At 42.8% G+C, this 23,766-nt stretch overlaps 1 protein-coding gene across 3 annotated transcripts; it reads left to right on the top strand.

The window, feature by feature from the left end:
• Positions 1-1,760: 1,760 nt before the first annotated feature.
• LOC133653424 (RT1 class I histocompatibility antigen, AA alpha chain-like) lies at positions 1,761-22,874 on the top strand. 3 transcript variants are annotated; one of them, XM_062052666.1, is made up of 9 exons: positions 1,761-1,829; positions 2,636-2,693; positions 4,285-4,551; positions 12,325-12,603; positions 12,685-12,993; positions 13,169-13,267; positions 13,428-13,445; positions 21,349-21,407; positions 21,857-22,874. In XM_062052666.1, the coding sequence occupies exons 2-8, from the start codon at positions 2,639-2,641 to the stop codon at positions 21,366-21,368; spliced, it is 1,047 nt and encodes a 348-aa protein (XP_061908650.1). In that variant the 5' UTR covers positions 1,761-1,829; positions 2,636-2,638; the 3' UTR covers positions 21,369-21,407; positions 21,857-22,874. The 3 variants fall into 3 exon arrangements, with proteins under 3 accessions (XP_061908650.1, XP_061908649.1, XP_061908648.1); XM_062052665.1 differs by lacking the exon at positions 1,761-1,829 and adding an exon at positions 2,044-2,561; XM_062052664.1 differs by lacking the exon at positions 1,761-1,829 and adding an exon at positions 2,044-2,561 and having other exon boundaries at positions 2,633-2,693.
• Positions 22,875-23,766: the final 892 nt, after the last annotated feature.

Here is a 23,766-nt window from a genome sequence, read left to right as displayed (position 1 = left end):
GGGCTGTAAATGTAAATATAATATATATATAAATATATATATATATAAAAATATACACATTCCTCCAGCACTAATTGACTGAAAGAGCGCGCACTTGCTGCGTGCTTACCTGACACTGCGGCGCAAGCGCAATGATGTCACGTTATCGATGGGAAAATGCATTTTTAGACACTATGATATGCCTGAGCGGCTAGGAGACACTGAGAGTAACAAGCGGTGGAAAATGGATTAGAAAGGACAGATTTAAAAAAAAACAACCAAAAAAAAACCCAACATTATTTTAAATAATAATGATAATAATTTTTTTTTTTTTTTAGACCATAGGACTTCGCACGGGCCGGATTTTGGATGCTGGCGGGCCGCATCGGGCCCGCGGGCCGTAGTTTGGGGACCCCCTGCACTAGACAGTTTGTCTTACCTTTACTTGTAAATGAAGTCCATTCGCCTTTCATTCTGGAAGAAGATCTTTATGTGTCAGGTTCAAACACCAAACTATCTATTAAACGAGACAAGAAGAAAGGAATCAAGCAGAGACAGAGTTGAATTTTGCTCATGAGGAGAGACGTATTGGGCTGTACACTCAGTTACAGTTCCACCCTACGCTCTAAGGTACAGTCCCACATGCTTCTCTATTTATTCGGGAGGTCCCTAGTTAACATCACTGAGGCTGCTTCTTCCCCAGTAGACACAATACATGATTATTCAAAATGGAAATGTGCTGACACTTGTGATTTCGCCCTGTCTCTGTTTTATCTGCGTTGAGGTACTCGATGTCCGTCCTTGGCTGTCAGCAGGCAGGGTCTGGAAACAAACTGCTGATACGAGACAACTCGCAATGGAAGATTACAAGTTGTGTGCCTTTGCACAGATAGAAAAGTACAACTTCAGCACAATTGATAACTATAGCAACGGCCTTTAAGCATAAGAGTTGTGTGATAACTTATACATAATTATTCTAACACTATGGCTTTGTTGTAGAAGTCCTCTTTTTTCTCATTTTCTTTGAGTTTTAAAAGTCTCTTCTTCTCAATTGAGATAATTGCCACGAAATGCAAGCTCCTGTTTCCCCAAAAAGCAAGTGGCGTTTATCAGGTTTTTTAATATCTCACGATTTTCCTTTACATTGGCATTGTGGGTGCTGGTATTTAGTCTCCGTTGATCATTTAGAGCCAGATCAATACGTGATATTCCAAACGTTTTGAAAGAAATCTGACCTTGAAAGTGGGCAGACGAGCTTTCATATTTTTCGAGGCTTCTTGGCAGGTTTTTCAGATCAGTATATGCCATTTGGGTCCAAACACGGTCACTCGTTGAAAATAAAAGGTAGGGAAAGCAATAAATACGTTTTTTGTAGCACAGCCACAAAGCCATTCTTTTCCAGTATACCAATCCTTTTGAAATTAACGCGTTATTTTCTGTCCTCGGACCCCACAAGTTTGAATCAAATCTGGCAGCTCTGGCGTTGGTCTCCCAGTATTAATGACTTCTTGCTTTGACTCAAAGTCCAGTCTTGAAAAATTCCTTATTTTAGAAATCAAATCCTCCATTTTTAGGGCGAAAAAGCATCACAGTTTGCGGGAGCGTAGCAGTCTGTTGTTTTCTTTTTCTAATTCTTAAAGAAAGTGTCTGACCCACACTCCAGAGCAGAAGGTGGCGGTAATGCACCATTAAGTTGGATGCCAACCGCCGTAAAACAGGAAGAAGAAGAAGAACCCTGCTAGTGGGCGGGGCCAGTAGGTGACAGTCAGGTACAGGTAGGAAGGGAGGAAGCGAAGAGAACCACCACCTTGTTTCTTCGAATCAAGAACCAAGCCGAAGTTTGGGCTCAGGTGAGAACCTGTTGTCACTTTGTGTTTTTACTTTCACTTAGCGCCGTCAAAGTGGCGTCTAGTTAGGTGGTTTCCTCATTCCTGTCGTCCACAGTCTTGTTTTTATTTCACTTGTTAGTCTGACTTATCCACCCTTTTAGGTGTGTACATTCCCATCAAATACAAATATAAAGCCGCTAACAACACAATCCTAAACATCAAATGGCGTTATTATCATAGCTAAGCTGGCATGTTGCTAGCTAGTCCATACAGGAAGTGACTTGTTGAGGGAATGCAATCAAATGTAGCGCAAAATGGGCAGGTTTTAACCTCAACTTAACATTGATTGACAGGTGGGGTTGCCATGGTAACCAGGGCACTAGTTCAAGGAGGCACATAAATAAAGTAATGCCTTGCACATATTAGTTATTTAAGTACTTGTTTGTATTTTTAGTTAATTCTTAAAATTATTGTTTTACATTGAACAAGAGAGCACAGCATACCAAGTCAGATTCCTTGTGTGTTAAACACCTTTGGCCAATAAAGCTGATTCTGATTATGATCATTTCTGGCTCCTCTTCTCCTCAATATTCTCCAAGTAGGGCGTGTCTTTAAGTCACATTACATTACAGTACATTGCGTCACATCATATTTTCTAAGAAAAAGCCTCCTTCACATTACCTGATGTGAACACATTGAGGAAGTGAATTGTCATTTGCTCAGGTGTACAGTTGTAACAACAACGATCGCCAGGTAATTTTGTCACTTTCTTTGTCTCTCTAAGTTGCTAACTAACAAATATTTTCATTCTGCACTTGTGACAGCAGATCATGAACTTGCTTTTGTTATCAATGCTAATTGTGCAAATACACCGCGGACTGCCTGGTAAGTCCATTCTAATATTTCAAAATTATTTATTAAATTTAAACCTATTATGACACTGTTTTTATTTTCATGACTATTGTTGACATTGTTTACTTTGACCCAACATGAGTGGTTATGAACAAGTGCATTTTAGTCCCTTTTTTTATTTGTTTCTTTTTTTAAAGGGAATATAAACAAATAAACGATTATATGCACTACATATGTATACAAATAATGTATTTTCAGTGATATCAAGCATTTTTTTTGTGTTTACTTTAAAGGGGAACTGCCTTTTGCCTATCGATCACAATCATTATGAGAGACAAGAAGACAAAAGTTTTTTTTATTGCAGTCTAACATGTAAAAATCGGCTTGTTCTTGTTGGCTAGCAATGCAACTAATGGGAAAAATCCATCCTACCTCTAAATCACTTTAAAAATACATTCAAAAACTGTCAACAATACTTTAATTTACATTCTGTAACCTGTATAATAACCAAACTGTAGCAACTTTGTTATTGTAAGAGCGAACACTGAGGAACTATTTTTCTAGCGTACTAACACATCGCCATGCTACGGTATGGTATAAGCCATAAAAGCTAACCATGGCAAGAGATAAACTAGCTTCTACGTCAACACAAAACATTTTTGAGTGATCCAGGATACAATGGATGAACTGACCCCATCCTGAGCAACTTGTCACTCACCAGAAATGGCTGAATGGTGTTAAAGGCACTGGAGAAATCAAAGAACATGATCCTCACAGTGCCCCTTCCACCATCCAGGTGAGAGTGAGCACTATGCAGCAGGTAGATAACAGCATCACACACTCCTACATGGAGCTGATACGCAAACTGTAGAGGGTCCAGAGAAGGAGCCACCAGGGGTCTCAGCTGAGCCAGCACAAGTCTCTCGAGGACCTTCATGACATGAGACGTCAGGGCAACCGGTCTGAAGTCATTCAAGCCCGATGGGATGGGCTTCTTGGGCACCGGCACTATGCAGGGTGTTTTCCATAGCGCTGGTATCCTTTCTAACTTCAGACTCAAGTTGAAGATGAAGTGCAGGATCTCAGTCAGCTGAGCAGCACAAGTCTTCAGGACCCAGGGGTTGACTCGGTCAGGGCCTGCTGACTTGGCCAGGTTGACTCTCTCCAGCGGTAGTCTTACATGGCCAGGTGTCAGACACACTGGGCTGGCTTTCTCAGTGGGGGGATGAGAAACAGCAGTGGCAGGCAACAGTGAAGGAGTTTGTGGATTGATGGTCAGGGGAGGTGTGAGGACAGGAGTAGGGGGGGGGGGGGGTGCAGTAAGGGGTGCATTGCTAAATCTATTGAAAAACAAATTTCACTCATTGGCTCCATCTACACCCCCATCCAGCAGTTTGGCTTCGTTATTGAAGCCTGTGATGGTTTTTATGCCCTTCCACACATCCCGAATGTTATTCTGCTGTTCTTGTCTCAATGATTGTGAACAATAGGCAACATTTCCCCAAATAGTGCAGTTCCCCTTTAAGACCCAACTGTGGACAGAGTTCACTCAAATGTTCATATTACAAGATTGTTGATATTTAAAAAAAGATAAAACTCTCATCTTGTTTTGTTTTTCTGTCAGTGACTTACTCGCTCAAGTATTTCCACACTGCGTCCTCTCAAGTTACACACTTCCCAGATTATGTGGTCGTGGTTTATATTGATGACGTTGAGATCGGTCACTATGACAGCAACACAAAGGAAGCAGAAGCCAAACAAGAATGGATGAAAAAATTTACAACGGTGGCTCCAAAGCACTTTTTGTTGCAGACACAATCAGGTATTCGTCATGAAAAGGAGGACAAAAAAGACTTGGAAACTTTTCAGAAGCGCTTCAACCACACTGAAGGTTTGTTCATAAATATTTGATGTACTGAAATAAACACACACACACAAACACAAACACACACACACACATTACAGCACTAATACCTTGTCTTTGTGCATTCATAATGACATGGAAAAAACATGACTGACACTTAAGAGGGCTCATGTTATCAAAACTCACTTTACAAACTCCATCAGTGAATGCCTTTCCACAGCTTGCAATTAGTTTAGCTATGTTGAAGCTGGTCCGGACAGATGACAGGTTTGACTGTGTTTGGCGTAACATTGTACTCTGCTGGGCAGCAAATTGGCGGTTTAGCATAGCCAGCTTCTCTCCTCTCACTTCGCCCAGCAAGCTTGCATACTGCCCTCCGTGGCAAGTTTCATAGTGTCGCTGAATGTTAAATTATTTAAACACAGCCACTGTCTCTTTGCAGATTAGACATACTGCAAAAAGTCAAAATCCTACACTAGGAAACTATTTTACAGTTCCCCAACGATTTCGCCATTTCACCTAATTGTCTGAAAGAGCACACACTTGACATCACGTTATCGATAGGGAAATACATTTTTAGACGATATGATTTGCCTGAGCGACTAGGAGACCCCAAGAGTAACAAGCGGTAGAAAGTGGATTGATGAATGGGCGAGAAAGGACAGATTGAAAAATTATATATATATATATATATATATATATATATATATATATATATATATATATATATACACACTTAGGATACAAGTATAAATCTCTCGGTCCCTCAGTTCCCCATGAGGTGGGAGGCTGTAGTGTGCGACTTGGAGACTACTGATAGTTTAAGCAGCTCCGCAATGAGCTCACTCTCAAAGTTGGCTCCTTGATCTGTGTGGATGCGCCTTGGAAAATTGTATACACAGAAGACGTTATCCTATAACTTTTTGGCAACCTGCTTCGTCTGTTGGTTTGCACAGGGAAAGGCATGGCCCAACTTTGCGAAGTGATCCGTCAGGACAAGAACGTCCACTGAACGCTGCTTGCTATCCTCTGCACTCCAGAATATATATATATATATATATATTTATATTTATTTATTTATATTATGAGTCCAAGTCCATGGTTCTCGCCCGGAAAAGGGTGAAGTGCCATCTCCGGGTTGGGGAGGAGATCCTGCCCCAAGTGGAGGAGTTCAAGTACCTCGGAGTCTTGGTCACGAGTGAGGGAAGAGTGGATCGTGAGATCGACAGGCGGATCGGTGTGGCCATCCATCCATCCATCTTCTTCCGCTTATCCGAGGTTGGGTCGCGGGGGCAGCAGCCTAAGCAGGGAAACCCAGACTTCCCTCTCCCCAGCCACTTCGTCTAGCTCCTCCCGGGGGATCCCGAGGCGTTCCCAGGCCAGCCGGGAGACATAGTCTTCCCAACGTGTCCTGGGTCTTCCCCGCGGCCTCCTACCGGTCGGACGTGCCCTAAACACCTCCCTAGGGAGGCGTTCGGGTGGCATCCTGACCAGATGCCCGAACCACCTCATCTGGCTCCCCTCGATGTGGAGGAGCAGCGGCTTTACTTTGAGCTCCCCCCAGATGGCAGAGCTTCTCACCCTATCTCTAAGGGAGAGCCCCGCCACCCGGCGGAGGAAACTCATTTCGGCCGCTTGTACCCGTGATCTTGTCCTTTCGGTCATAACCCAAAGCTCATGACCATAGGTGAGGATGGGAACGTAGATCGACCGGTAAATTGAGAGCTTTGCCTTCCGGCTCAGCTCCTTCTTCACCACAACGGATCGATACAGCGTCCGCATTACTGAAGACGCCGCACCGATCCGCCTGTCGATCTAACGATGCACTCTTCCCCCACTCGTGAACAAGACTCCAAGGTACTTGAACTCCTCCACTTGGATCGGTGTGGCGTCTTCAGTAATGCGTACGCTGTATCGATCCGTTTTGGTGAAGAAGGAGCTGAGCCGGAAGGCAAAGCTCTCAATTTACCGGTCGATCTACATTCCCATCCTCACCTATGGTCATGAGCTTTGGGTTATGACCGAAAGGACAAGATCACGGGTACAAGCGGCCGAAATGAGCTTCCTCCGCCGGGTGGCGGGGCTCTCCCTTAGAGATAGGGTGAGAAGCTCTGTCATCCGGGAGGAGCTCAAACTAAAGCCGCTGCTCCTCCACATCGAGAGGAGCCAGATGAGGTGGTTCGGGCATCTGGTCAGGATGCCTCCCAAACGCCTCCCTAGGGAGGTGTTTCGGGCACGTCCGACCGATAGGAGGCCACGGGGAAGACCCAGGACACGTTGGGAAGGAGGATTAGCAGTTGTTTTTAAAAATGACTTTAAATGCCGTCAGATCCGCCTGCAATCCTCCTTTTCAAGCTTCGAACTATGCATGTTTGAACTGGGTCTTTCTGATGTCGTCCTGTGTGCCATCGTTTATCGACCACCCAAGTACCATAAAGACTTTATAAATGACTTTTCTGAATTTCTGGCCGAAATCCTGCCCAAATATGATCGTGTCCTTATTGTTGGTGATTTTAATATTCACACCTGCTGCCCAGACGAACCGCTCTCCCGGAGCTTCCTGAATGTCATTGACTCATTTAACTTTGTACAGTCTGTGTCTGGTTCGACACATGAACACGGGCATACACTAGACCTTGTACTGTCTTACGGTTTTAATGTTGACAATGTCGTTGTTGGTGATGCTGTGTTTTCTGCTCACAGTCCTGTTATGTTCAATTTAAGTTTGGACCTTGATGTAAAACCACTTGCCGAGCGTCATGGGCGTGTTATTAGGTCTGACACTGCAGCTGCCTTCTCTCCTTTGTTCACTGTGTCCATGCAGAGTATACCACAGTCTGCAGACACTGAACAATTGATGTGCTCTTTTCTTTCCACATGTTCTGAGATTCTGGACAGTATAGCGCCCCTCAGAGCTATACGTCCAAAGCCAAAACAGGAGCCTTGGCTCAATGAAACCACACGCACAGCTCGGTGTGAGTGGCGAAGGGCGGAGCGCAAGTGAAAAGGGGATCACTTGGAGGTCTCTTATCAAATTTTAAAAGAAAGCTGTCGGAATTATCAAAGTGTGATTAAAGCTGAGAAAACAAAATATCTGTCAGACTTAATTTCAAATAGTATCAGCAAGCCACGTGTTCTTTTTATAACTATTAGTTATGTTCTTAATCCGAATCCAGCCACTTCAATTGAGATGACAAGTGAAACTTGTGAAATTGCTTCTATTTGGGCAAATCTTTCTCTTTCTCCATTGAGTTTTAATGTGGCCACTCAGTGCTCGGCTGTGTTTTGTCAGTTTGAGCCTGTGTCGATGCCTGAGCTTATAGGAATAGTTGACAAACTAAAACCCTCGTACTATCCCACAGACCCAGTCCCCCCTCGCTTTTTAAAAGAAGTCTGGTATTCTATTGACTTGTCTGTTAGGGACATCATCAACAGCAGTTTGATTTCTGGCAGTGTCCCCTCTTTTTCTAAAAGAGCTGTTGTTGAGCCTTTGATCAAAAAACAGGTCTTGATCCTACAAGTTTGTCAAATTATCGGCCCATTTCCAAATTACATTTTGTGTCAAACATTTTGGAGAAATGTGTTTTGGCGCAACTGCAGCCTTTTTTAGATGAAAATAGCACTTTAGATCCATTTCAGTCTGGATACAAAGCTTTGCATAGTACTGAATCTGCACTTTTAAAGGTTTTTAATGACTTGCTTTTAATGTCTGATTCTGGCAGATCTGCCATTTTAGTGCTTTTAGATCTTACAGCTGCTTTTGACACAGTCGACCACACAATTATTTTACACCGCCTGAGAGACTGTGTGGGTGTCAGGGGGACTGCATTAGAGTGGTTCAGATCCTACCTGTCAGAGAGGTCCTTCTCTGTCAGGTTGGGGGACGCCACCTCTTGGTGTCCCCCAGGGATCTATTCTAGGCCCCATCCTGTTTGCACTGTACCTTCTCCCTCTTGGAGAGATTTTTAAGAGGCATGGAGTGTTTTATCACTTTTATGCAGATGACTGCCAAATTTATATGCCGATTTCAAAAGGCCACGGCCCCCTGACACCCCTTCTCAACTGTCTATGCGACATCAAGGCTTGGTTAGCCCAGAATTTTTTAATAATGAATGAGGGAAAAACGGAAATTTCAGTTTTTGGTCCGGCCCTCACTGACTTGGGACCATTGCAAAATTATGTGCGTCCCAAAGTCACCAGCCTTGGCGTCACTATAGACAGTTATCTTAAACTTGACAAACAAGTCAATGGCGTTTTAAAATCGTGTTTTTATCATCTTCGTCTTTTAGTAAAGGTAAAACCGTTTTTATCTTTTAACCTTTTTGAACAAGTCGTGCATGCTTTTATTTCAAGTCGCCTGGACTACGGCAATGCACTTTATGCTGGCATTAGCCAAAAAGCTCTCTCCCGGTTGCAGTTAGTCCAGAACACGGCAGCACGACTTTTAACAGGGGCCAGGAAATGCGAGCATATAACCCCAATTCTTCGGAGTTTGCACTGGCTCCCTGTTCATTTTAGAATTTATTTTAAAACCTTGCTGTTTGTTTTTAAAGCTTTACATGGACTGGCACCTCAGTATATCTCGGAACTCATCCAAATTTACACTCCTGCGCGCGCTCTGAGGTCCGAGAGCCAGCTCCAGCTCGTGGTGCTCAAGACCAGTTTTAAATCCAGGGGAGACAGGGCCTTCTCTGTGGTCGGCCCTAAGCTCTGGAACACTTGCATGTTCGAAATAAACTCAAACTCAAACTCTGCCCCTCCATGTTCAAACTGCTCCCACAGTGGAGTGTTTTAAGTCTCGTCTTAAAACCCACTTTTATTCTTTGGCTTTTAACACTACGTGAGTTGTGTGGTCCTCTGTTGTCCTCTGTGTTTTTTTTTAATACATTTTGATTTCTATTTACTGTTTTAATTGGTTTTACCCTTTAAAATCGTTTTTAATCATATTTCTTTTTATATTGGTTTTATATTTATTTATTTTTTGTTTTTATTCAGTCATTGGTGGAGCTAAGGATACAATTTGAATATTGTTTTTAATATTGTTGTACAGCACTTTGGAAACATTTTTGTTGTTTAAATGTGCTATATAAATAAAGTGGATTGGATTGGATTGGTAAACATGGAATTGATAGAAAGAAGGAAAGGGTGGAAAAAAGCTGATAAAGTGTCCATGGTCGAAAGGTACGTGAAAATGAGATACTAACGTTTCCTAAATATTTATACAGAGGGATTAAAGACCCGGTATCAGACAATGTTAGAACAGGAATATCTATTCCAGATGTTGGTGCGCCAATCTGTAAAAGCATGACGAATAACCTGTCAGTTTTCACATATGAAATGGTCGCTAATCATACTGCAATGGATAGAAGAAATACAACCGATGAGAGCAGTCATTTTTTCAGACTCAGCTGCAGCTATGGAAAGTCTAATTGTAAAAGAGACTTGTAGGGATGATTTGTTGCTAGAAGTTCATGTGTTACTTTTTAAGAGTCAGATGACTGACTGGTCTTGTGGTAGACTTCTGTTGGATCCTGGTGCACATTGGAATATGGGGCAACAAAAGAGCAGATAACATAGCCAAGAGAGAACTCAAAATGGCAGACAATGAGTTAATTCAAATCCCAGTTGAAAAAGGGGGAAAAATCATGAATTAATACAGGAATAGAGGAGTCCTGGCAGAAACTGAGGGAGGAAAGGCAGACACTTACATAACAACCAATTAAAGGGGAGTAAGTACCCCGCCTTCCGCCCGATTGTAGCTGAGATAGGCTCCAGCGCCCCGCGCGACCCCAAAGGGAATAAGGGGTAGAAAATGGATGGATGGAATATAAAGGGACGGTTAGGAGAGAGGAGGTAGTGTATACACAACTTAGGTTAGGATCAGGCCCCAAATGTCGTCATTTTACGGGCAAGTGTCTCGTTTAGTATCGTTATCCAAAGGCCAAATGTCAGGACACATTTTTGTGCGTACGCAAGCTTGTTACATGAGGGCCCTGGTCACTATACAGACCTCCAGCCTTATCTGAAGAAGTAAGAAGTGCCTGGTTATGTTTTGTGTTTTGTGGAAATACGCATGTGCATCTAAGAAGGCAGCCCCCAAAACGACTTGTTTTCAAGAGACACTCAGAAAGGGGCTTGAAGTTGGTCTGTTAAGCAAAATTGATCCAAAATTTGACAAAAAAGCACCATCATTACAGGCTATGTAGAACACAAGAAAGTTATGTAGAACACCCGGTCAGGCAAACAGCACTGTCTGCTCGCGCCCAGGACACGGTTTAAGATCATGGAAGAAAGAGCTTTTGAAGCTGCTGCTCTCCGTTTGTGGAACACCCTTCCTGACCAACTCAGGGCCGCACAGACAGTGGAAGCTTTTGAAAAAGGGCTAAAAACCAACCTTTTTTTTAAGAAAAAGGATATTGCTCATTTTAATATTGTTTTTTACTGTGTTGTTTTAATGCTTTTATGATGTTTTTACTCTGTAGCATTTTGGGATTTGTTATTCAAATGTAAAGTGTAATACAAATAAAACATATTATTATTATTATTAAGGAAGTGTGGTAATTGTAGATTAAAATCATAGTATGACCTCTTAAAGACACAAGTGTGTGTGTACACATGGGTTGATGGTGATACTCAGTGGCCTAGTGGCATACTTGCCAACCTTGAGACCTCCAATATCGGGAGGTGGGGGGTAGGGCTTGGGGATGGGGGGCGTGGTTGGGGGCGTGGTTATTTACAGCTAGAATTCACCAACTCGAGTATTTCATATATATATATATATATATATATATGTATGAAATACTTGACTTTCAGTGAATTCTAGCTATATATATATATATATATATATATATATATATATATATATATATATTTTTTTTATTATTTACATAGAGAAAAAAAAAATACTTGAATTTCAGTGTTCCGGTGGCTATCCATTAGATGGCAGTATTGTCCTGTTTAACTTCTCCGTTCATGATGAGTATATCATTTCGGCCACCGTGTTCAATGGAGAAGTCTGTACTACAAAATTTACAGGCAACATACACCTTCCCCTTCAAACTGTCCTGGATGAACTGAAATTCTTGTTTCCATTCGTTTTGGAACTTGCAAGCATATTTCTTCATCTTGCTCGTCGACGGCGTCGCCATGTCTGTAATTTCCTCGTTCTTCTGCTTCGTTTGATTGATTGTTGTCGTCTCCTTGTTGTGTGCGCAGTTGTGCATTCTACTCTCTAAAAGCCCTAGATGTTATGACGTCATTGGGCAGGCAAGCTGTTTATATTGTGGGAAAGCGGACGTGAGAACAGGCTGTCCCCACTCAGTCTCAGGTCCGCATTGAGCTGGAGGGGGCATGGCCTCCAGCTCCGGCTGAATACCGGGAGTTTGTCGGGAGAAAATCACTGCCGGGAGGTTGTTGGGAGAGGCGCTGAATACCGGGATTCTCCCGCTAAAAACGGGAGGGTTGGCAAGTATGCTAGTGGTTAGAGTGTCCGCCCTGAGATTGGTAGGTTGTGAGTTCAAACCCCGGCCGAGTCACACCAAAGACTATAAAAATGGGACCCATTACCTCCCTGCTTGGCACTCAGCATCAAGGGTTGGAATTGGGGGTTAAATCACCAAAAATGATTCCCGGGCGCGGCACCGCTGCTGCCCACTGCTCCCCTCACCTCCCAGGGGGTGAACAAGGGGATGGGTCAAATGCAGAGGACACATTTCACCACACCTAGTGTGTGTGTGTGACAATCATTAGTACTTTAATGAGGTCTTACTCCATTTTATACACTTTGCGTTACTCTTTCAGGTCTTCACATTTACCAGAGGATGAAAGGCTGTGAATGGAATGATGAGACTGATGAAACCAAGAGTTGGAGACAGTCCAGTTATGATGGAGAAGATTTTTTAGCGTTAGACACCAAGACATGGACATGGACTGCAGCAAAACCACAAGCCGTCCCAATCAAACAAAAGTTGGACCATGATCGAGCTTATATGGAGTACTTAAAGTTTTACCACACTGGGATCTGCGTTCATTACTTGAAAACGTATGTGAACTTTAGTAGAGATGTCCTAATGAGAACAGGTAAACCACATGATGTACACTGATAGCCCACCCCCTGTAGGAACATAAGTAACATTACAACCTACACTCTTTCCCATGCAGAGCTTCCAAAGGTGTTTCTCCTCCAGAAGACGCCGTCCTCTCCAGTCAGCTGCTTCGCGACAGGTTTCTACCCCAGCAGTGCGGCCTTGTTTTGGAGGAAAGACGGCAAGGATCTCCGCGAGAACGTGGTGCACGGAGAAATGCTGCCCAACCACGATGGAACCTTCCAGATGACGGTGGATCTGAAAGTGGAGGTGACTGCCGAAGTGGAGGGCAAGTACGAATGTGTGTTTCAGCTGTCTGGTGTCAAAGAGGACCTGGTCACCAAGCTGGAGAGAAAAAGCATCCTGAGCAACGCAAGCGATGAAGGTGAGAAGGACACTTTAAGTTGAAATGTTACGTCCGCAAATCAAAGACGTTGGAGATATTTTATCAGAACTTCCACCATTATTGATCCATGTCACAAGAACAATGCTGGACATTGATAGGATGCATGCAAAGTACGCATTAGGGTTTCCTCTTCTTGCTTTTTTGCTCTCAACAGACAACGTGAGGGTTGCCGTCGGAGCCACGGTGGCGGTCTTCATTGCAGTGATCCTCGCCATCGTTGTCGTAGTCGCCATACGTCACAAGAACAAACAAGGTGAGGGACACACTTCTTTTTCTGTGAGTTGGTGCTTTCCTCCAGGCTGCAAAGGTGCCAACAAACACTCCAAAATCCTCAGAGAGGGAGCACACACCCTCACATAGAAAGGTGATGTGAAGACAAAAGTCCAAGTCATCTTGTCTGTCTTTCATTTCAGCCAACTATGATCCAGCTGGTAAGTCAATCATATTCTCTTTTCTTTGAGCCGCCATAAACAAAGCAGGGGTGAAGCATCACTCGTATAAAAGTCTGATGTGGACGTTTGTTACATGTTTAGCCTGAAAATATTCACTTTGTCTTACTGGAGAGTAGGGTTGGACATCTCTCTGTGATGGACAAATACATATGCATCGAAATACATGGGTTACCATGCCATTAAAAAACGTTATATTTTAAAAACGGAACGATTCGATACAGTTTATGAATGATTCCATTCTATGGTTAACATTTGTTGATGGATACTTTCTTTTTTACACCACAAAAGAACAAAAGAATACGCTCCTACGCATGTTGGATGAATAGTTAGGACCTTGGCACCAAGCACTCAGACGAGATCTGTCCAAGCTAAGTCTGATGAACTGATGAAAACTACTCCATTGAGACGGACTGATCAGTTGAATGTCATGAGAATACAAATAACCTGATGAATGAAAACACTGTAGGCACATTCATCTTCAAATATTCTATAAAAGTGACATGCTTACAGTCTTTACAAATGTGTGAAACACAACATATATCACTAAAATGCTTTAAGGCAAAGGTAAAGTAAAATGACAACAGAATCACATGTCAAAAATATCTATTATTAGACATAGACCAAAATAACTTGCTAAATAAACATATTTTTCTTTAAAATGCCATCCATCCACTTTCCGCTTATCAGAAGTTGGGTTGCGGAGGCTGCAGCCTAAGCAAAGAATTCCAGACTTCCCTCTCCCCAACTACTTTGTCCAGAACTTCCCAAAGGATTCTGAGGTGTTGCCAGGCCATTTCGGAGACGCTTCGTTTCCATTGCAGTTTTTCGCAAAATGAAAGCAATATTCCTAAAATATCGACAGTACATTTGCGACTTTTAGGTGTTTCCATTAAAAAGTGTTTTGCATCATGAGCAGCAATTCTTGTAAAATCTCGTCCCGTGAGACTCCACTTTGAGTGAGATTGCAGCCACGGCTGATGTCAAAAGATGACGAAGGCAGCGGGTGATTGCTCAAAGGCAACGTTCTTAAAGCCCCCCTTGAAATTATTCGGGCATGTGGGTCTCTTCAAGCCTGCGGAATGTCCTCTATTCCGGAGAAAGGGACCCGCGAGACGGCCAGTGTTGTGGTGCTGCCTTGCTCTACCCGGCCGACCGATCGGAAGTGAGACCGACACGACCCCTCTGCCCTGGTTGTCCTGCATTTACCCCCCGCCATTTCAGTGTTTAAGTGACCTCTAAATGCGAAAAAAGTGTTTCCATCAAGTTTTTGTGAAATATTCAATATCGAAACCACCTCATGACAGCATAAACATTTTGAGCGATATTTGACAGGTCTTACGAAATATAGGTGTTATCATTAACAGTTTCTAATTGCGATATTTAGGTTTTGCGCATTGCTAGGAGTAATGGAAACGTTGCTATTGTCTCTCCACTGGGTCCTGGGGTCTTTCGTGTGGTCTCCTCTGGTCGGACGTGCCCTAAATACCTCCCCAGGGAGGCGTTCGAGGGACATTCTGACCAGATGCCCAAACCACCTCATCTGGCTCCTCTCCATGTGGAGGAGCAGCTTCTGTACTCTAAGCTCCTCCCAAATGACGGAGCTTCTCACCCTATCTCTAGGGGAAAGTCCGTCACCCAACGGAAGAAACTCATTTCGACTGCTTGCACCCGTGATCTTGTCCTTTCGGTCATAACCCAAAGCTCATGACCAAAGGTGAGGTTAGGGACGTAGAGCGACTGGTAAATTGAGAGCTTTGCCTTCCAGCTCAGCTCCTTTTTCACCACGACGGACTGATGCAGGGTCCGCATCACTGCACCGATCCGCCTGTCGATCTCACGATCCACTCTTTCCTCATTCGTGAACAAAACACAGAGGTCCTTGAACTCCTCCACTTAGGGCAGCATATCCTCCCCAACCGAAGATGGCACTACACCTTTTTCCGGGCGAGAGCCATGGACTCGAACCTGGAAGTGCTGGTTTACATCCCAATCGCTTCACACTCAGCTACGAACCGATCCAGTGAGAACCAAAGATCCTGGCCAGATGAAGTCAGCAGGACCACATCATCCGCAAAAAGCAGATACCTAATCCTGCAGCCAGCAAACCGGATCCCGTCAACGCCCTGACTGCGCCCAAAAAGTATGTCCATGAAAGTTGTAAACAGAATTGGTGATAGAGGGCAGTCTTGGCGGATTCCAACCCTCACTGGAAACAGGTCCAACTTACTGCAGGCAATGCGGACCAAACAATGACACTGATCATACAGGTATCGGACCGCCTAACCATACTCTCTGAGCACTCTCATCAGGACCTCCCAAGGGACATGGCCGAATGCCTTCTCCAAGTCCACAAAACACATGTAGACTGGTTGGGCAAACTCCCATGCATCCCTAAGGAGTTAGTCCACAGTTCCGTGACCAGGACGAAAACCACAATGCTCCTTCTTAATACGAGGTTTGACTAGCCGGCGTAGCTTCCTCTCCAGTACACCACTTACTGGGAAGGCTGAGGTGTGTGATCCCACGATAGTTGAAACACACCCTCTGTTTCCTCTTTTTAAATAAGAGGAACCACCACCCCAGTCTGCCAATTAGAGGCACGGCCCACAATGTCCACGCACAGCTGCAGAGTCTTGTCAACCACGACAGCCCCACAGCATCCAGAGCCTTAAGGAAATGATCAAATAAAATGTATAATTAACAAAGAACAGAAGTCTTTGCCATTAGTCCAATCAATATCAATTAAAGGCCTACTGAAATGATTTTTTTTTATTTAAACGGGGATAGCAGATCTATTCTATGTGTCATACTTGATCATTTCGCGATATTGCCATATTTTTGCTGAAAGGATTTAGTATAGAACGACGATAAAGATCGCAACTTTTGGTATCTGATAAAAAAAGGCTTGCCCCTACCGGAAGTAGCGTGACGTAGTCAGTTGAACATATACGCAAAGTTCCCTATTGTTTACAATGATGGCCGCATGAAGTGAGAGAGATTCGGACCGAGAAAGCGACAATTTCCCCATTAATTTGAGCGAGGATGAAAGATTTGTGGATGAGGAAAGTGCAAGTGAAGGACTAGTGGGGAGTGGAAGCGATTCAGATAGGGAAGATGCTGTGAGAGCCGGGGGTGACCTGATATTCAGCTGCGAATGACTACAACAGTAAATAAACACAAGACATATATATACTCTATTAGCCACAACACAACCAGGCTAATATTTAATATGCCACAAATTAATCCCGCATAAAAACACCTAAGTGTTTGTTATGCTAGCTCCTATGCTAGCTCCTAGCTCCATATAAGCCGCCAATCCAATTCAAACACCTGCACAACACACACAATCACTCAGCCCAAAAGACCGTTCACCTAACCCAAGGTTCATAAAGCTTATATATTTAAACAAAGTAACGTACGTGACGCGCACGTACTAGCAAGCGATCAAATGTTTGGAAGCGCAGCTGCTACTCACGGTACCTGATATTCAGCTGGGAATGACTAAAACAGTAAATAAACACAAGACATATATATACTCGATTAGCCACAACACAACCAGGCTTATATTTAATATGCCACAAATTAATCCTGCATAAAAACACCTAGGTTTTTGTTATGCTAGCTCCTAGCTCCATAGAACACGCCAATACAATTCAAACACCTGATCAACACACACAATCACTCAGCCCAAAAGACCGTTCACCTAACCCAAGGTTCATAAAGCTTATATATTTAAACAAAGTTACGTACGTGACGCGCACGTACTGGCAAGCGATCAAATGTTTGGAAGCCAAAACTGCATACTCACGGTAGCACGTCTGCGTCTTTGTCATCCAAATCAAAGTAATCCTGGTAAGAGTCTGTGTTGTCCCAGTTCTTTACAGGCGTCTGTGTATCGAAGTCAAAAGTCCTCCTGGTTAGAGTCTCTGTTATCAGAGTTCTTCGATCTTGACTGCATCTTTCGGGAATGTAAACAATGAAACACTGGCTGTGTTGTGTTGCTGCTGACTTCCTTCGCAAAATACGTCCGCTTTGCACCGAGAACTTTCTTCTTTGCTTGCTCAGCTTCTTTCTCCATAATGCAATGAACATAATTGCAACAGATTCACCAACACAGATGTCCAGAATACATCCAGAATGAGATGAAAACAGCTATTTCGTATTGGCTTCAATGTGGAAGCCATACCTGTGTTCTACTGGCTACGTCACGCGCATACGTCATCCTCAGAGGCGTTTCGAACCGGAAGTTTAGCGGGAAATTTAAAATTGCACTTTATAAGTTAACCCGGCCGTATTGGCATGTGTTGCAATGTTAAGATTTCATCATTGATATATAAACTATCAGACTGCGTGGTCGGTAGTAGTGGGTTTCAGTAGGCCTTTAAATATCAAGTGTACTTTAGAGCTGCTCTGCATATCTTAAAAACGTGTCAAAGGTTTTCAGATGTAATTTCAACCTGTTGACATGATGGATGAGAACATGCTGATTGTAGAAGCCCAAAATCAAAGAATCATATTACAGTCATATCCTAGTCAGCTGTTTAGGGACCTCAGGAAGTCGGGGGAAGCAGGAGAGGGCTTACTTAGCAGGAGTTGAATGAGGAGTGTGTGTGTTCAAAGCTTGACAGGGATGTTGTTACTGCTGTGTTGTTGGCTACAAATACAAAAATAAAGTAGTTGTTTTGCAAGGCAAGTTATTTTGGGGAAACCAGGGGTAATATTTTGGTCTCCCACTGCTACTGGTAACCTGCTGATCTGCTACTGGTCACCTGTAACCAACGTTCCCTCTAAGGTGCGCGCCTGTGCAATTGCACACTGCTCAAGCGTCCTCTGCGCAAGGCAAATCTATGCCACGCACAAAATCTAATAAAAAAATAAGCGCATAACAATTTTCGACACACGGACACGACAGAGAAAACAGTTTTCGTCATCATTGTTCAAATATTGTAACATCTATCGAGACGCTTTGAGGACATGAATTACATCCATCAATTTACTGAGCAAAACTCTTTATTGTCGACCATAAACACATCACCAAAACATTAGTAAAAAAAATGATATCTAGCAAAACTGGTCATTTTCTGCAGTACAAACCAGACCAAAAGCAACTTTGTTATATCAACAGCAGCCGCTCGCTCTTTCTCACTTGCGCCAACACATGCACATATGGCACTTAGCCAGTGATGCGTTTACAGCCACACAAAAAGTCGGACAACTCCAACACCACACATAGTGTCATTCCAGGTCGTTACACTATGATTTACCAATCAAATGTGTGCTTATTCTAGTGTCATTTATTAGGAATCTTAATTTATAAATATTAATCATGAAATGCTGTTAGTATATTAAATAAATACTAATAAAAATATATATTTTTACAAACAGGAAGTTGCAGGAATGTTAAGTTAAAGTACCAATGATTGTCACACACACACTAGGTGTGGTGAAATTTGTCCTCTGCATTTGACCCATCCCCTTGTTCACCCCCTGGGAGGTGAGGGGAGCAGTGCGCAGCAGCGGTGCCGCGCCCGGGAATCATTTTTGGTGATTTAACCCCCAATTCCAACCCTTGATGCTGAGTGCCAAGCAGGGAGGTAATGGGTCCCATTTTTATAGTCTTTGGAATATTTTTTGTTATTGTCATTGTAAGTGGGCCTAAACACTTATATTAAAAATGGAAATGACTGCTGTCATTTGATTATAATAATAAGAGAATGTTGTCTGTTTATATGTGTTGGCCCTGCGATGAGGTGGGGACTTGTCCAGGGTGTACCCCGCCTTCCGCCCGAATGCAGCTGAGATAGGCTCCAACACCCCCCGCGACCCCGAAAGGGACAAGCGGTAGAAAATGGATGGATGGATGGAGATTGAACTTGTTATTTAGTCAGGTTTGGGACAGGTCTGCTGCTGGTGTAGCCACAGTGTGCACGTCTGATGTTGCTCACATGGGCTCCACTGAATGCTCAGGGAGTTTTTGCGTTTGCTCACACACATGAAAAATTAGAGGGAACATTGCCTGTAACCCAGTACAACCTGTCTCAGGGTCGAACTGCCGGAGACTCAACTGGCACTCCCATCAGTGCCCAAACGGGGCTAGTTAGCAGGGTGGCTCGACACCCTGTTGGAAGCAAAAACAAGATTCCCCAAAGGGCATTGACTAAGGTGAGCCATCGGCGGCTATCTAGCGGAGTAGGAAGAGCTCAACATCCTTGGCCGGAGGTCTTCCTAGAAAACAGATACTCCAAACAACAACGCTGCACCTGCCGGAGCCGTCTTACATGTGGTAGTTTCTGCACCTGTTGGACACTAAGTGTCGGTAGGCGAGAAGGTGGAGAAGGGTCTGCACACCTCGTCCTCACTTTAAAAACTCATGTGCTGGTCAGGCATACAGAGTGCCAAATATGTCTTAATTCTCACCTGAAGACCCACCTCGCCAAATGACTTGTCTGCCTACTCATCTGTCGCATCGACAAGAGATTCTGTTTGGTGGGCAGCCCTGGCTTTCACGTTGTTTTAAAGATAAACTGTCAACTGCTTGATGACTATCGTGCAACACCCGGCCCATTAATCGACGAATCTAAAGATTCACAGCTGATTCTAATCGAATGAGGTGACTGCTACCAACTCAGTCGAATCGCTCACTTGTCAAACTGGATATCCGGTCACATCGGATAGGTGATGCAGGAATAAAGACCGAGCAGAATCCCACAAAAAAAGGGCACACTAAAAGGCAAAGTTACCCAAAGCCCCACAGCAGGGTCTCCCGACAAGACCAGAGCCATCTGCTGCCGCCGTGAGCCGAGTCCTCATCACATCCCACAACAAACAACAACAAACTTTACACAGAAATTGCAAAATGCACCCCTAATTCTGCGACCGATCAGTATTGTGGAGTGCTGATACTAAACGGTCAACAAAGTCTAAGGAAAGCACACCCGACACGTTGACCCAGCAACTTTTTTATGCTATAGTATAATAGTTATTTATAGTAAATATGTGCCTGTATCAGAAGTGGTGCACATGTGTGAAGTGTTTGTGTTAAGCTGTTTTAAAAAGCATAATGCACAACAAACATTTGCAAAAAAACAAATAAATTATCCAGTCCCATGTTGACAGTATTCAAATCTTGACAATTATCTGTCTCAGGCAGTGATTCTCAAGCTGTCGTACGGCTCTATCTAGTGGTAAGCCAAAGAATACACTTAATTCAATATTGTAATGACGTGACGTGTTTTATTTTCCAATATTCAAACACAGTGTGACAGTTCAAACTGTGTGGAACGTTAGTGGCCAAAAATATTAAATATACTTGTTAAATAAAATCTCTAAATAGTTTTTAATGAATAAGTAGACCTACTACTCTACTGTATTTTAATGCTGGTCATTATGGTGGTAGCCAAGTGTTTTCTAAAGTGTTACTTAGTGAAATAAGTTTGAGAACCACTGGTGTAAGGTATACTTACTAAAGCTAATAAACTATCTGTGATTAACCTTGATTAACTATGAGTTAACTATGGACAAAATGTGATAAATCACAATCAAATATTAAATAAATGTTAATCGTTTGATAGCCCTAATTAAAATGTAAATGATACCATACCCTGCTCCTCGTCACGTGACCTGCTGACACGCAGGCAATGTAAACGTGTCACACATCTAACTCTTGACAGGAAGTAGAAGTGCACCACTCTGCTTCTTGATGTTTCTCAACCAATGGAGTCACACATCAAAGATCTGATATGAGTGAAGATGCAACTTCTGCATATACAGTGGGGAACATGAGTATTTGATCCCCTACCAGCCAGTTAGCATTCTGACTACCATACAAATTCTGGACTCTTCATACCTTTGAGGTCACGGTGCGTTTGTGTTTGTCTGACAGCTGGTGACGAGGGTACCTAGCGCTCAGAGAACTCAACGGATGAAAGCAGTCGGAACACAGTAAGTTAGCTCACACTTTGCCGATATATTGTTGTTGTTTTTTGTTGTTTGTGTTATGTTTTGTCCTGAGAAGCTTCCACCCTCATTTCTTTAGTGGAGATTCACACCTAGCAAAACATGGCTAATGCTAACACTAACGAGAACGAGACATTGTTCCAAAGAAAAGACAAGTGTTGTCAGTAGTTGAGATTTGCAGCAACACACCTGGAACAACTGACTGCACGCTGCAACGTTTGTTCAAAATATGCGGCAGGAAAACAAACATTTTCCTTTCTTTAAAAGTAGGTGGGAAAAAAAAACCTAAATTGACTTTCTTGTGAAAAAATCTGAGATTTTATTTTTAGGCCATATCGCCCAGGCCTAGCTCACATGGACCGTTTACGCATCCAAACTCGTCTTTCAGCTAACACTTCCACTTGGATTCTTGTGCTGTCATCCTTTTCCTCCAGGATCTTTTGTGCACTGGGACACAGAGCGACCACTGAGGAGCGTGGTCACACTTGAAGACGAGAAGGAGATGTGCTTTGCTCATCATCAAACTGCTCCTCGTGTTACACGGTCTCTTTTTTTATGTTTATGTCTTAGAAAACGAGTTACGATTAAATGTTTTTGCTGCCTTTGGTGGGATCACTTGCACTGTAAAACTTGTATACTTGTAATTATGTCTTTTCATTTTCGTACACAGCTTTGTAATTCATTGGCCAAACGCTATGCACCTCCCAAACACTAGGGGGCGATTCTAGCCATTTACCCTTTGTGAACCAAGAAGGAAATGCTACATGCTAATAGCAGTAACTGGTAGAAAATGGGTCAAATTGATAACATAATGTTCTACAGCACTTTAATACAGACGGTAAGTTAAAAAAGGAACAACTTTATTATCTATTACCAAAGGTACAGCCATTATACATCATTGTGAGTTGTACTCTCACATAGGATGGCCAGATCTTTCTACTTGAAATTTGAGGCATTGGTACACTTTTATCTATGAAGCCATAATTGGGCTAATGACCTCTTACATTTGCAAGATAATAGCACAAAGAAATGTAAACTTGTAGGGCTGTGAATCTTTGGGCACCACACGATTCGATTCAGAATTGATTCTCGATTCAAAACCAATACTTTTTTTTAATAACATTAGATGCCGGTTCTATGATTAACTACATTCCTCCATCAAATAAACAGTTATGAACAATTTATATATTACATTGAAGAAAATTGTTTTTGTTTAATCAAATTCTACCCAAACATTTAATAAAGTCAAATACAAATAAGGTAAGATAAGTATCCCACACTTTTTTAAAGTAAATCTGTTCAGTAGATATGATCATCTACATCAACAACAACATTTGTCTGAGTGGTTGGACAGAACAGATTGAAAACAATTATAATAATTTGAATCCATTTTTGATGTTTTTGAATCGATTATCACGGGTGAGTATTAAAATTCACTGAACGGATTTTGCTATAATTAAGGTCTTAAATGGCATTAAAAAGCATTACATTTGATATCCACAGGCATTACTAAACATTTAATTCGGTAAAATAAATAATTTGAGCTAATCTCAAATCGGCGATTAAAGGCAGGCGGCGGTTAACGGTGCCAAAATTTTTGGGGCGTGACCCACAATGCAACCTCTGCTGTCACCACCACAACTGGCAGCTGCTCCTACCACTACAGAAAAATACATTCCCAGATTAAACAATCTTGTGAGCCAATTTTAATTCACTACAGAGTAACAGTTAAAGGCCTACTGAAATGAAATCTTCTTATTTAAACGGGGACAGCAGATCCATTTTATGTGTCATACTTGATCATTTCGCGATATTGCCATATTTTTGCTGAAAGGATTTAGTAGAGAACATCAACGATAAAGTTTTGGTCGCTGATAAAAAAGCCTTGCCTGTACCGGAAGTAGCGTGACGTCACAGGTTGAAGGCTCCTCACATTTGCACAGTTTACACCAGCAGCGAGAGCGATTCGGACCGAGAAAGCGACAATTACCCCATTAATTTGAGCCAGGATGAAAGATTTGTGGATGAGGAACGTGAGAGTGAAGGATTAGAGTGCAGTGCAGGACGTATCTTTTTTCGCTCTGACCATAACTTAGGTACAAGCTGGCTCATTGGATTCCACACTCTCTCCTTTTTCTATTGTGGATCACGGATTTGTATTTTAAACCACCTCGGATACTATATCCTCTTGAAAATGAGAGTCGAGAACGCGAAATGGACATTCACAGTGACTTTTATCTCCACGACAATACATTGGCGAAGCACTTTAGCTACGGAGCTAACGTGATAGCATCGTGCTTAAATGCAGATAGAAACAAAAGAAATAAGTCCCTGACTGGAAGGA

This window comes from Entelurus aequoreus, linkage group LG07, assembly GCF_033978785.1.
Source record: "Entelurus aequoreus isolate RoL-2023_Sb linkage group LG07, RoL_Eaeq_v1.1, whole genome shotgun sequence".
NCBI lineage: Eukaryota > Metazoa > Chordata > Actinopteri > Syngnathiformes > Syngnathidae > Entelurus > Entelurus aequoreus.
This window is presented reverse-complemented; position numbering and strand designations above follow the sequence as displayed.

Bases quoted from the DNA above. Each gene is read 5' to 3' on its own strand.
- LOC133653424 (XM_062052666.1), top strand. From the start codon at position 2,639: ATGAACTTGCTTTTGTTATCAATGCTAATTGTGCAAATACACCGCGGA. The intron at 12,604-12,684 runs GTAAACCACATG...TTTCCCATGCAG, and splicing joins AGATGTCCTAATGAGAACAG to AGCTTCCAAAGGTGTTTCTC. The intron at 12,994-13,168 runs GTGAGAAGGACA...TGCTCTCAACAG, and splicing joins GAGCAACGCAAGCGATGAAG to ACAACGTGAGGGTTGCCGTC.